General features: G+C 43.8%; 1 protein-coding gene across 1 annotated transcript; it reads left to right on the plus strand.

Moving 5' to 3' along the window:
• The first annotated feature begins 236 nt into the window (after positions 1-236).
• Positions 237-2342, plus strand: LOC131024716 (uncharacterized). The gene has a single exon (XM_057954283.1). It carries the CDS (start codon positions 237-239, stop codon positions 2340-2342), a length of 2106 nt encoding a protein of 701 aa, XP_057810266.1.
• The last annotated feature ends 12189 nt before the right edge of the window (positions 2343-14531 follow it).

Consider the following 14531-nt stretch of genomic DNA (forward strand, 5'->3'; position numbering starts at 1 on the left):
TGTCTAATGCGTGATCCGTATCTCCTTATCTCTTGTGATATGATTTTCGAATTTTGATTGGTTTTGTGAGGGAGATTTTTATGGGATTTGTGTTTATCTCGTGGCTTAGTGGTTGATGTTGGCTGGGGTCTTCTCGTTTGTATATAAAGGGGTTGTTCTGATTATTATTTACTAGCTTTCATTTCACAAACCCTTCTATCGAGATTTGTGCAGTCTTTCTTTGAAGCTCAAAAGTCATGGACAAAAATCCTGATCTTTCCTCTCTCATCAAGAGTCTGATCCAACACTTTGGATCACCGGAAAGTGCTGCCAAACATCTCTCCGCCCTCCCTCAGATGGCCGGATCAACTGACAAACCCTCGTCTTCTCAAACTCTGATGGAAGTCATGGGAGGGTCTTTTCCTCTAGCTCCTTCTCCAAAAGGCTCTCCGAAGAGAAGCACCACTGAATCGTCTGTAGGGGCTGATGTTGACCCTGCCTCTCTGCAAATGGTTGAAACTCCCATCAACCCTGAGCCGATCTCCACTGTTCCTCCCCTTGAGAATGTTCTTTCAAAAATGGCGCCTGATTTCTCTGCGAAAGTTGACGAAAATCTCACGAAGGGGAAAACTTCTCTTCCAAACCCCACTGTTCATGCGACCTCGGAAAAATCCACAGGACTTCCAGCTGTTGGTGTTACTCAACATCAAACTTCACTTCCTACTCCAAGCGAAGAGTCAATTCCGTCTTCAAAAGAGGAATCAGTGCATGCTTCTCCAGATACCTCTTTGGAGAGAATTGGAGAAATTGCCAAAGAGGCCCTGCTTGATCTTGCTTCACAACCGGGGTCAGATGTTGATAAAGCTTCTGCTGTTGCTGTAGAAGAATGTGTCGCTGGAGATATTCCCACATCCATGGATGTTGATGACTCTGAAAAAATTCCTGATGTTGGTCAGGATGTTGATCCAGAAGAAAGCACAGATGTTATTGATGTTGACACCTTTGTCCCTGACAAGAAAAGCCGAAAACGTAAAGCAGGAATGGCCTCTCTCAGGAGGTCCTCAAGGTCAAAATCCACACGGGTGATCCCTTCTACTCTAAATCTTCCTAGCCGAGAAGACAGTGATGTTGGTCCAACATCACAGCCTACTGTTCTCAAGCCAAAGGTTGAGCATTCTCCCACCTCAAAGAGCGGAAAGGTATCCTCTACCTCTCACACTACCTCCCCTCGCATCAGCTGCTCTGGAAGCTCCTCTGAATCAGAGGTTGAGGTTAGTAAGTCATACTCCACTCGTTTTTACACTCGTGAAGTAAAGAATGCTCTCAAAGTGTTGGCTGCTAGGAAGTTTCATAATGATAGACGTGCGGATGAGGATTTCTTTTCAAAGTATAGGCTTGATATTCTATTACAAGATAAGGGTATGTGGGGTACGGTTGTAAATGTTTTTCCCTATGATGCTGACATTGTTAGGGAGTTCTATGTTAATCTGATGACAGAAGCCTTTGACCCAAAATCTGTCAAATTTGGGAAAGTATTTGTTAGAGGGAAGGTCTTTGATTTCTCCCCAACTGCCATTAACAAAGCATGTTTCACTACGAATACCAACACTGCTGATGTTGAGGTTAATGATGATGAGATGACTAGGGAGTTGACTGGAGGGAAACTTAAGGCTTGGACCTCGAAGTTTGCTGCATCCATTTTGTCTTGGAAATATTCTGTGCTTCATAAGATTGCAGTTTACAACTGGCTCCCAAGCAAAAACACTACTGCTCTAACCAAGGAACAAGCTGAGTTTATCTTTAAAGTTGGTAAGCCTCTGGCTTTCAACTTTGGTGAACAAGTGTTTGCTAACATCTCTCGTGCAGCCTTTAAGTCCACAGGTGGAAGTATGCTTCCCTTTCCAAGCCTCATCTACAATCTCTTGGTTCAGCAAAAACTTAAGGAAAGAGAGGAAAGTGTGCTTGTTGAAGAGAAGAATCTTCTTGAGTTTTCCAAAACCCTCCTCACTCCTGATCGTGTTAAAGATCTCCCCTACGAACCTCCATGTGATGATCCTACCTTGTCTCCTCAGCCTGATGATGAAGCTGACTCTACTGAAGCTGAGATTGATATGTATGGTGAAGACGAAGATGTTGATCGTGCGACTGCTCCTGATGTTGCACTTGATGTTTCCAACATCATTTCTGTCAAAGCACATCTCACTAGAGAAGCATCCACATCTCGTAAAGGCAAGGAACCAGCTGGAGATTCAGAAGTTGAGATTGATCTTGATGTTGCAGAGCTCATCAAGGCCAGAGAGGATCTTCTCAAGCTCAAAAGACAAGTGCAGTTGATGGTGGATCGGACGATCAAGATGGGATAGGACATGCTTGCCCGGGTCGAATCTTGTGACCAAGTCTTCGCCAAACTCCTACCTTTTCCTTCTTCAACAAAAAAGGGGGAGTAGTGTGTTTCTGAAATTCGTTTGGCGTTTTTTTTTCCAAAACATTTTTTTCTTTGGTGATGTGTTTGATGCGTGGACATCGTGAATTTGTTTTGTGGTGCATGAGCACCTGTTTTTTTTTGGTAACATAGTTTATGTTATCTTGGTTTTTTTAATATCTGTTGGTTCAACATTTATCATGTTTTTGATATACCTTCGTATATTGTGTTGGGCAGGTTAAATAAAGGTCTTGGCCTTCGGCCGACCTTTATTTTGATCAAATGAAGCTAAGGTTTCATCTTGGTTTTTGATCAATGTTGATCGAGAGGTTAAATGCTCTGAATGTTGCTGCTTGTTTTGTTCATTCTGAGTATGTTAAATGCTCTGAATGCTGCTGCTTGTTTTTGTTCATTCTGAGTATGTTGTTCGAGACAAACCGATTGTTGAGTCAACATTCAGTTTGTGTTTCTTAAGGTTGTACCTCAAGTGCTTCTTAAGGTTGTACCTCTTGTTTGTTTCAGGGGGAGTGTTTTTACGACATCTCCTCTGGACTGATTTTGAGGTTCACCTCCTATTTGATTAAGGGGGAGTTTCTAACTCCTTCTTGATCTGAATTCCTGTAACATAGAATTCTTTCTGTATATTGTTTTTTCTGTTTTTGTGTTTTTGTTGCAGGAAGGAAAAGATTAAGGGGGAGATTGTTAGAGTCAATGTTGACTCCGACAATGTTGGGACCAATGTTGATAACATACGTGTTTTCAATGTTGGGTGGAATGTTGATAACATTCATGGTGTCAACATTTCTGGGTTTTCAACCAACATTCCGGAGTCTGCCTTGACTCCATACTTTGACTCTCCATTGGTAATTGTATATATTTAATCTTTACCTTCCTTTCACGTTTTCTTATTCTTTGGTTGTGGAATAAATGTTTTATGCTTGTTGACCACATTTTTAATAAGTGGAAAGGTGGTTTATCATGGTCCAAAGTAGTGGGCTGTTAGTTCCTACTTTTCAGGTCCCATGATCTCTCTACCAATATTCCAGACTGGTCGACTGGCAGTTTTCGGAGGTGGATTGCGGCGGTTATAGGAAGCTTCTGGAAGTGTGAAGTGGAGGAAACTAACCACGACATGAAGGTCTTTAAAAGCAGTAAGAAGCCTCATTCATCCTTACGTTTTGGAAGTGCAAAATCAGAGACTTAACATTCACCCGCAACCATCTCGTCATTTTCCTGCTGCAAACGTGTCACCGGCTCTTCAAGGATTGCTTTGACGAAGTAGACTTAGGCAGCCAATCTGTAAAGTCTATCTTTGTATCGACGGGACGTCGAGGGCAAGAGTTGAAGTGCAAGGCCATTGGAGCGTAGCAGGTTGTTTGCTTTGTCCGATTAACTATAGTTATTCGGCTGTTTTGGATTCTGTGTTGTATCAACATTATAGTACCGAAAGTAGATAGGTTGGTTTATCTTAGGCAGTTGTTCTGTAAAGATAGATCTCCAAGAAGATCTAAATCTGTACTTTGTATTGTTGATTCAACATAGTGATTTTTGCCTTGAGGCACTCACGGGTTATTTATAATCCGTGAAAAAAGTATTCCTGTGTGTTATTAATTTCCGCTGCATGTTGATAGTAATGTTAGTAACATTCTGTTGATAACATTGCATTCAACATTACTCTTTTCTTTACACAGTTTTACTTTGTTGGTAATTTGGGGCACTAAACTTTTTCAAAGAGAAACTCGCCAGAGCAGAGGAATGCTTGCCAGTACAGCGGAATGCTTCTCCAGTACATCGAAATCGTTCGCCAGTGCAGCGGAATGCTCGCCAGTGCAGAGGAATCAACGCCAGTGCAGCGGAATGCTCGCCAGTGCAGAGGAACGCTGATCTCTCTGTCGCGTCCGTGGAACGGTGATTTCTCTGGCACGTCAGAGAAATGATGATTTATCTGGTACGTCAGAGAACTGACTTCGCCTCTGGCATAGCAGAGGAATGAGCTCCCCTCTGTAGGGCAGAGGAATGAGCTCTCCTCTGGCAGGGCAGAGGAATGAGCTCGCCTCTGGCATAGCAGAGCTCGCCTCCCGAGCAGAGCTCGCAAGCCAGAGCAAAACTCCCAGACCAGAGCAGAACTCCAAGGTCAGAGCTCGGCTACACACTATCGAAAGAAAAGACATTTTTAACTTCATCAAAGATCAACCAACATCTCTATACATCCTTACTTCCTCAAAATATTTCATTCTCTAGTCCCATCATCGAAAATATAATAGCTCAACCTATTAGAATATCCCATCTCATCATAACTTATTTTTATATCTCAGTGCTACCAGTGCTCCTTAAAACTCAAAAATATTTATAACGAGGAAAAATGCGGGGTGTTACATCCTACCCCCCTTAAAAAAAAATTCGTCCTGAAATTTACGTTATTTACCTTCGGGAAAAAGCTCGGGGTACTTCTCCTTCATCTTCTGCTCAAGTTCCCAAGTTGCTTCTTCTTGGCCATGGTGTCTCCATTGGATCTTCACCAAAGCAATTGATTTGTTTCGCAACTGTTGTATCTTCCTATCCAGAATAACTTCTGGCCTCTCCTCATAGCTCAAGTCCGGTTCCAGGGATACTTTTTCTTGGTGAATGACGTGTTTTAGATCGAACACGTACTTCCTCAGTTGCGATACATGAAAAACGTCGTGGACATTTGCGAAGTGTGGTGGCAACGCAAGTCTGTAAGCAACGGGGCCTACTTTCTCTAGTATATCATACGGTCCTATGTATCTCGGTTTGAGCTTTCCTTTCACTTCGAATCGATGCACTCCTCGAGATGGGGAAACTTTCAGAAAAACTTTATTTCCCTCATCGAAATGAATCTCTGTTCTTCTGGTATCTGCGTAGGACTTTTGACGATCTTGGGCCTCCTTGATTCTCTGACGAATCTGTCGTACAGTAGAAATCATTTCTTCTACTGCTTCAGGTCCAAGTATCTTTCTTTCTCCTATTTCGTCCCAATAGAGCGGAGATCTACACTTCTTCCCATACAAGGCTTCATATGGAGCCATGTTAATAGTTGACTGGAAACTATTATTATAAGCAAACTCAATTAAGGGCAAAACTTGTTCCCATTTGGTTCCTTTGTCTAGCACAATAGTTCGGATCATATCTTCCAGAACTTGTATAGTTCTTTCAGATTGTCCGTCTGTCTGCGGATGAAAAGCTGTACTAAAGTTCAATTTAGTACCCAACTCCTTCTGCATGCTTATCCAAAACCGTGAGGTAAATTTGGAATCTCTATCGGAGGTGATCGTCATTGGTATTCCATGCAGTCGTACTATCTCTCTAACATAGATCTGAGCTAGCTTGTCAGATCCATAAGTAATCGAAATAGGTATAAAATGGGCACTCTTCGTCAATCTGTCAACAACTACCCAAATGGCTGTATTTCCTCTTTTTGACTTTGGCAACCCAGTGACAAAGTCCATAGCTATGTGATCCCACTTCCATTCGGGAATCTCTAACGGGTGTAGTTTGCCATAGGGTCATTGGTGTAGTGCTTTTACTTGTTGACATGCTAGACATCTTTCTACGAAAGCTGCTATTTCTCTCTTCATTCCTTCCCACCAAAACCTAGTTTTCAGATCTTGGTACATCTTCGTGCTTCCTGGGTGTGCGGTGTAGGGAGTGTCATGAGCTTCGCTCAAAATTTCATTTTTCAATTCATCTTTATCAGGCACACACAATCTTCTTTCATATAAGATGGCATTGTCTACCGCTTCTTGATAACTTTCCATTTTCTCAGTTCGAATCCTCACACGCAATTTCTCCATTTTCTCATCTTCTCGTTGCGCCGCGATAATCCTTGATCGCAAATCCGGTGCAATACTCAATGTGGCCAATACGATCTCTGTCGTTTGTGGTGGTAAAATAACTTCTATTTTCATCCTCTCAAATTCTTTGATCAAGTCCTTTTCTTGGGTAAGGAGAAATCCTAACTCTACTTGATTACTTCTACTCAAAGCGTCAACTACTACATTTGCCTTTCCAGGGTGATAATTAATTCCACAATCATAATCTTTTACTAACTCGAGCCATCTTCTCTGTCGCATATTGAGATCCTTTTGCTCGAAGAAATATTTGAGACTCTTGTGATCGGTGTATATCTCGCACCGTACTCCATAAAGATGGTGTCTCCATATCTTCAATGCGTGTACCACTGCTGCTAATTCTAAATCATGCGTCGGGTAATTCATCTCGTGTGGTCTAAGTTGTCGTGATGCATAAGCTATCACTTTTCCGTCTTGCATAAGTACACATCCTAGACCATTCTTTGACACATCCGTATAGACAGCGTACTCTTTATCTGGCTTTGGAACAGCTAGCACTGGGGCAGTGGTGAGTCTCTTCTTCAATTCCTGGAAACTTCGCTCACACGCGTCAGTCCACTCATACTTGACATCCTTCTTTAGCAGGTGCGTTATTGGCTTAGCAATTTTTGAAAAGCCCTCAATGAATCTTCGGTAATAACCTGTTAACCCTAGAAAACTGCGTATTTCATGCGGCGTAGTTGGTGATCTCCATTCTTGTACAGCCTGTACTTTTGTTGGATCTACCTCAATTTCCTTTGCAGAAACAATATGGCCCAAGAAATTAACTTCCTTAAGCCAGAACTCGCATTTACTAAACTTGGCGTAAAGTCTCTCAGCTCGCAATTTTTCTAACACGATCCTTAGATGTTCTTCATGTTCCTGTTTACTTCTCGAGTAAATCAAGATATCATCGATGAAGACTACCACGAACTTATCTAAGTAGTCGTGGAAAACTCGGTTCATGAGGTCCATGAACACAGCAGGGGCATTCGTTAGTCCAAAAGGCATCACTATAAACTCATAGTGTCCATATCTTGTACGAAATGCCGTTTTCGGAATATCCTCAGTCCGTATTTTCAATTGATGGTATCCCGATCTTAAATCAATCTTCGAAAAAGTATTCGCTCCCTGTAGTTGGTCGAACAGGTCATCTATCCGGGGCAACGGATACTTGTTCTTCAGCGTCACCTTATTCAACTCACGATAATCGATGCATAACCTCAAGCTGCCATCTTTCTTCTTGACAAAAAGAACTGGTGCTCCCCACGGGGAAACACTGGGTCGAATGAAACCCATGTCCAACAATTCTTGCAGTTGCAGCTTCAACTCCTGTAACTTTGCCGGTGCCATTCTATAGGGTGCTTTTGATATCGGCGCGGCTCCGTGCTCAAGGTCGATCGTAAACTCGAGTTGTCGATCGGGTGGTAATCCTGGCAGAACTTCAGGAAAAACATCTTGGTACTCCCGCACAACTGACACGTCGTCGATGTTTGCCTTGGATTCCTCGTTTTGATTTAAGTATACAACGTAAGCAGTTGTATCATTCCTCTCCAAAAGCTTTTTGGCTCGTAGCGCTGAGATGATTGGCGTCTTTTTCCATTTCCTCTCAATGCCAATAAAAGAGGTAGACTCTTGGCCAGGAGGTTGAAATGATATGCGTCTTTCCTTGCATTGTATCGTCGCATGGTTTTCCTCTAACCAATCCATTCCCAAAATAATGTCCAAATGCCACATAGGCATTACCCTCAGGTTTCTAGCCTTAAGCTGTATTGATCCTAACTCAAATTCTAAGTTAGGACACACGCGTGAAACCGTAAAAGTTCTGCCTATGGGAGTGGTTACCCTTAGATGTTGTGGAGCAGGTTCTATGTTCAGTTCTAAGGTATCGACACAAGTATGTGAGATAAAAGAATGCGAAGCTCCAGTATCAAACAAAATTACTATAGGCACTCCTTTCAACTTGCCTATACCTGTCAAATTTCCTTGATTCTTCTCTGGTGCTTTCTGCTCAAGTGCGAACACCCTCTGGTGATGCTGTTGATTTGCCTGCGGGGCTGGGGGTTGCCTTCTTGACTGACGTGGTCGATAAGCTTGTTGTCGCTGTGGTGGAGGTAGTGGTAGAATTCCTTCCATTGCTTTGAGTTGCGGCCGAAACTGACTCGGTCGTCCTCCGCCTCCACTTTGCTGACGATTTGGACACTGGTTCGAGTAGTGCCCGACCTTTCCGCAGGTGTAACAGGTATTCTGTCCCATTTTAAACTTTCCCAAATGTAGTTTATTGCACTTCGGGCAAGGCGGTAACCCTCGCGGTCCTTGAAAAACTGCTGCTGGGGCAGCTGGGCCAAGATAAGGTCGTTTATCTCTGTTCTGAAACTGCGGTGGCGCATTCTGACTCTGCCATGGCTTCTTGGGACCTTGACTTCGGTCATCCCATTTTCTCTTGCCCTTTTGGCCTTGTCCAGCAAAAGGATGATTTCCCGATTAAACATTCGGGTTTAATTGTGGCATCGGGCCATGACTCGGTCTCTCTGGCTGCATCGCCAGTTCCATGTCTAGCGCTCGATTTAAAGCTTCAGCGTAGGTTAGCGCTGTGACAACCCGCTCTTTTATCAGTGTTTAATTCCAGTTTTTCAGTGTTTAATTCCAGTTTTTGTGTGTTATCTGCCAGTAATTGAAGCACTTTATGATTTCAACTATGTTTACGAATTTTGCATTTTTGGAGACAGAGTCACTACACTAACAGTATGCTTTATTTACCTTCGCGTGTTTAAGACCGCGATGAGAATCTTTGAGTTGTTGAATGATTATTATTCAGAGTATAACCAACTTAGCTAAGTTGTGTTATTTATCATGATGGAGTTTAGTTCACATTGTTACTTAAGTCGTGAATTATTTCCGACTTTGAAGCTAATTAAATCTACGGATTTAATTTAAGTATTAGAATGACGAACGAATTAAATCTACGGATTTAATTTAGCAAGTATCGATTTTAGCAGAAACGCGGAACCGGTATTTCTAATACAGAGAGAGAGCAACACTGAAGGATTTTACTTAGATCCTTTAAGATCACACCACCACCCACGCCACCCTATCCGCCACCTGCTAACGCCACATGTAAGGAAAAGAGGGAAAAAAAGGGGAGAAAAGAAAAGTGGATAAGCTGCAGCAGCAGTAGCTCCTCCCATTGGCCGGGCAGCCGAAGAGCCGCACGCCAAGTCTGCAGCAGCAGCTCCTCCCATTGGCCAGGCAGCCGAAAGGCCTCACGCAAGCTACAGCGAGCAGCAGCTCTCTTCCCATTGGCTGAGCAGCCGAAAAGCCGCACGTCAAGACTGCAGCAGTAGCTCCTCCCATTGGCTGGGAAATCGAAAGGCCTCACGCCACCTCACCTGCTGCACCCTATCTCAGCCTATGCTCTCCCTTCGGCACTCAAGTGCACACAACCGAGCTCTTCCTATAAATTCACTCTTCAATCCCTGAGCCACCCCTTTCTCCATTCCAAAACACTTAGAATTTTCAGCAGCGCAGCGAGAAGTTCATCTCTCTCGACGCCTTGCACGAAGGGGAGTGGATCGAGATTCTTGCTTCCAACTTGAACAAGGTAAAAACTCAGCTTATCTTTCTTCCCCTCGCCATGATTCTTTCCACCTATTTTCAACCTAAGAACAACAGCCATTTCATTTCCAGTTTGCACCTCGACGCTCGAAAAAGCGAGAAACCATCATTCTTTACCCGACCAAAGCACGCTATATTCAGGTAATCTTCGACCCTTGTTGCTACTCCAATCAGCATGCATCACACTCCAGAAATCATGTTTATGGGCTGTAAACGAATGAACGAAAAGCATGTTAAGTTACGACTTGTTAGAACCTACGACTTGAGACCTTGATGAACGACGAGAACTTTAGCTTTAAACGTAGACGAACATAGATAATCACAGCATGCTCACATAGGTAGAGTTTAAGGTTTGTATACGAGTGAGAATAGAGGCGTGATAAGGACGGAGAATTCTAGTTTTGGAAAACTGGAGTCCCCGTCGCTCTTCCTAGACCAGCGAGGACAAGTCCAGCAGGGACGAGTCCAGCGAGGACAAGTCCAGAGGGGACGAGTCCAGCAAGGACAAGTCCAGAGGGGACGAGTCCAGCGAGGACAAGTCCAGAAGGGACGAGTCCAGCGAGGACAAGTCCAGAAGGGACGAGTCCAGCGAGGACAAGTCCAGAGGGGACGAGGCCAGCGGAGCCGAGTCGTCCAGTCCAGAGGAATAGCTTCGCCAGAGGAATTGCTTCGCCAGAGGAATCGCGTCGCCAGAGGGATCGCTTCGCCTGAGGAATCGCGTCGCCAGAGGGATCGCTTCGCTAGAGGAATCGCGTCGCCAGAGGGATCGCTTCGCCAGAGGAATCGCGTCGCCAGAGAAATCGCGTCGCCAGCGAAATCGCCTCGCCGGAGGAATCGCGTCGCCAGAGGAATCGACTCGCCAGAGGAATCGCCTCGCCAGAGGAATCGCATCGCCAGAGAAATCGCTTCGCCAGAAGAATCGCGTCGCCAGAGAAATCGCCTCGCCAGAGGAATCGCTTCGCCAGAGGAATCACACCGCCAGAGGAATCGCCTCGCCAGAGGAATCACTTCACCAGAGGAATCGTTCCTCGCCAGAGAAATCACTTTCATCAGAGGAATCGTTCCGCCCCGAGGAATCACTTCGCCGCAGAGCTAACTCAGCCAGAGCTGACTTAGAGGCCAGGGCTAACCTCCAGAGCAGAGAGCAAAGAAGCAGAGCGGACCGCGAGAGAGAGAAGAGAACCTAGGGTGTTTCAAATCTTTGTTATTTTCTTCCCTTGCTTACACAAAGAGGGATTATTATGCTTCACTGACAGTTTAGAACGCCCTAATGAGAACGAATCAATGTAGTTAATCACTTGACTTCATGGGACGGAACCTAGTTGGGTTAATTGGTTAGTCAAAAAGGAATATAAGCCATGCATAATTGCATTACGCATCCTCAGTTATTTTAGAATTTCCGCGGACTAAGACCTTACGTTATTCTTTCCTGAATCAAGGTTGAACGCAAGAGTCTAAGGCTTAGCCGTGAGTCACCATTACCAGGTGGGCTTTCTTACGTATAAACTAAAACCATATTATAAAATTGTTATGACTTTATGCTTATGATTTTGAATGATATTGTCAATGCCTAAATGCTTTATGTTTTGTTATTAATTACCCATCTGATGCTAATCGAATTCGGATTCTGGATGGGACCGCAAATCCCTTCGGAATTAGTGTACACCCTTGTGATCGTGAGTCATCTAGCGGGTTGGCCGATCATAGTGTCCGTAGAGGGAGGCCTACCTCTCGGCACGAGTTACTGATATGGTGATTAATAATATTAAAATGCCGGCTCGAGATATTTATGAAAGAAATGATATTATTTTTGTAGTAAATACGAGTCTTTAAAGGAAAACCCTCGTATCTTACTACCTATGAAAGGCTTGACAATAAAATGTTATGTATGTATGTATATTTCGGCAAGTGTCCACTAAGTACTTCCGTACTTAGCCCTGCATGTATTTCTAAATGTGCAGGTTGAGCTGTGATCGGGGATGTGGTGTGCAAGCGGAGTTTTTGTCAAGCTAGGATGAGAGCCTCAAAGCAGGAGTATATGTCTTCATACATATACTCGAGTTGATGTTTTTCCGCTGCGTACACTGATTTTGCTTAGTTATCATGTCATTTTTCAAACAATATGTACTATTCAACAATGTTTTCAAACTCTTCGAGTACCCTCTCGGATAATTATGTACGGCCCCCTTTCGGCCCTTGATTAATATCTAGTCATTCCGTTTGTTTTCTTTATATATAGTCGAGTCTTCAAGAAGTCAAGCATGCCCCGTTTCTAACCCCGCTCCTAAATTCCCTCCCCTCGTCGCGGGTTCCCCGAGTTCGCTATCCTTAGCGGGCGCGGCCGTGACAAGCGCACTCTGACTCGCTAAAACGACTCGTATTTCTTGCTTTAATCCAGAGCAAAACAGTTCTGACATCTTCTCATCCGTATCTACTCGATATGGAGCATATCGAGCCAAATCGTAAAACAGACGATCGTACTCAGCTATTGTTTTGTTTCCTTGCCTTAGATTTACAAATTCTGTCTCCTTCTTCTTTCGATAGCTTCGGGGTATGTATTTCTCGCAAAGAGCTTCTTTGAATTGCTCCCACGTAAGAGCTGCTATCTGCTCCTCGTTCATCGTTTTCTGTTTTGCTTCCCACCAGAAATCTGCGGATCCCTTAAGTTGATACGACATACACATGAGACGCTCAGTGTCTTTACATCTAAGAAATCTGAAAATTCTCTCCATACTTCGAATCCACTCCTCGGTTTCAGCGGGATCTCCTGATCCATTGAATGTTGGTGGATTTTGTCGCAGAAAAAGTTGTTCTATTCTTCTTTCTGGCTATGGAGGAGGTGGTGGTGGCGTAGGTTCTCTTTGTTCCTCCTCTTCCTCTTCTTGATTTCTATATCTTCTTCTTGGCGGCATTCTTAAAACGAAAACATACGTCAACTCTTAAAACTAGTTCTTACAAATCACCAATCTTAGGGTTCTTACTCAACATCATACTATCTCTATAGCATTACATCTCTTAGTTTAAAAAAAAATTCTTTTTTTTTTGTATTTAACATCATAATATGGAAGCATAAAACAAAACTCTTATTTATAAAAGACCCTCGGTTCATCATCATATATATAGGAAAATTGCCTCTTACGAGGACTTTTACAAAATGGGATATATACAGCAAAAAGTCCCCTAATACATACTATGACGCTCTATCAAAATGGTCGTCATACGTACTAGGCATCTATATATGTCAGATACTGAAAATACAGATATACTCGCTATACTATGCATCTCTATCTATATACATCTATCTACATATAAGCATCACCATCCCATCATCATATGCAGCTACTCTCACTCAAATCCATCCAGTCCCACCGAAAGCATCTCCGGATACTCTACTTCCCGCATCATCTACTGTCATATCCTCACTGGGCTCAATCTCCTCATCCTCGCTAGGCTCGATCTCCTCACCATCATCATCATCCTCTGTCTCATCTTCCACATCTGTGTCTGCCATCAGGTAACACACAGGTGGCTCTGGAATAGGCTCCCATACATCAACTCCATCAGCAGTGGTCCGACGCCATAGTGGTCGAGTCTGTCCATGCCCAACTTTCATCTCTGGCGTTTCCTCGTCTGGGTCCTCATCATCACTACCAATCGGATCAGACGAGACGGTCCCTCCTGTGCATCTCTGGATGGCGGGTATAGAAAAGGATGCACATAAAGCTGAAATTCAAATGTGCCCAGCTCAGGTAGAGGAGTAACCCTCGGGTAAGGATCAAAAGGCACATACTCAGTCCAAGGCATCGGAGATGGAATAGGTGGTATAATCTCTGAAGGAGGCAATGATAATGGCGTTGTCGCTGGGGCCGGCTCCCAAGGAGGCAGATCAGCACTGGGAAAGGGTATTAGTGTCAAGTAATGAAATGGATCAAAATCCATATATGGCCATCCAGTCTGCAGAATACCCAACTCTGGGATAGCAGAATCCGGAACAATAGGCTCAAAAGCAACAGCCTCATCAGGCACAAATGGCTCCGGAACATACGGAACCTCATCAACTGGGGGTGCGGGTATAATCGAAAAAGGATCTGTTGGAGGAGGGGGTGCATCATATGGTGGTGATGGGGGCTCATCATAAGGAAAGTAACGGTGACTAATCATCGCTACAAAACCCCTAAAATCTGCACGCTCGAATCGTCCAAACTCATCCCTAACGATATACTGCGGCACTAGTGAAGCCACCCAATCCTGCCATCCAGGTGGTAATAGTGGAATCAAAAGTGTGATAGCCGTGGCTTCATCAATCCCATATGAGGTAGTCTCTAGCCATCGTCTATGGTAGTGTGCTACAAATTCACCCAACGTGTCACCCTCCTGCGGCCTAATATCTCGGAACCATCGACGCATCATCTCTCCTAAACGTCGCTGCATCCTGAAATAAAATTCTAACTTCTATCATATCAAGGATAAAGAACTTACTTGATATATTTCCAACAATGACATACTCAATCTCGTTTGGTACGGTGGTGCATTGGCTATTTTAGCCTCAATATTTCTCCATTTATTCCATAACCACTGGCTCACATCATATTCCATCACCTCAAGCAGTTCCATCCATCAAAACATTACATATCTCGTTAGTACATCAAAATCAACCTTCAACATTA

The sequence above is a fragment of the Salvia miltiorrhiza genome, chromosome 1, assembly GCF_028751815.1.
Source record: "Salvia miltiorrhiza cultivar Shanhuang (shh) chromosome 1, IMPLAD_Smil_shh, whole genome shotgun sequence".
Classification (NCBI taxonomy): domain Eukaryota; kingdom Viridiplantae; phylum Streptophyta; class Magnoliopsida; order Lamiales; family Lamiaceae; genus Salvia; species Salvia miltiorrhiza.

Coding starts and splice junctions, on each gene's coding strand:
- LOC131024716 (XM_057954283.1), top strand. CDS start 237: ATGGACAAAAATCCTGATCTTTCCTCTCTCATCAAGAGTCTGATCCAA.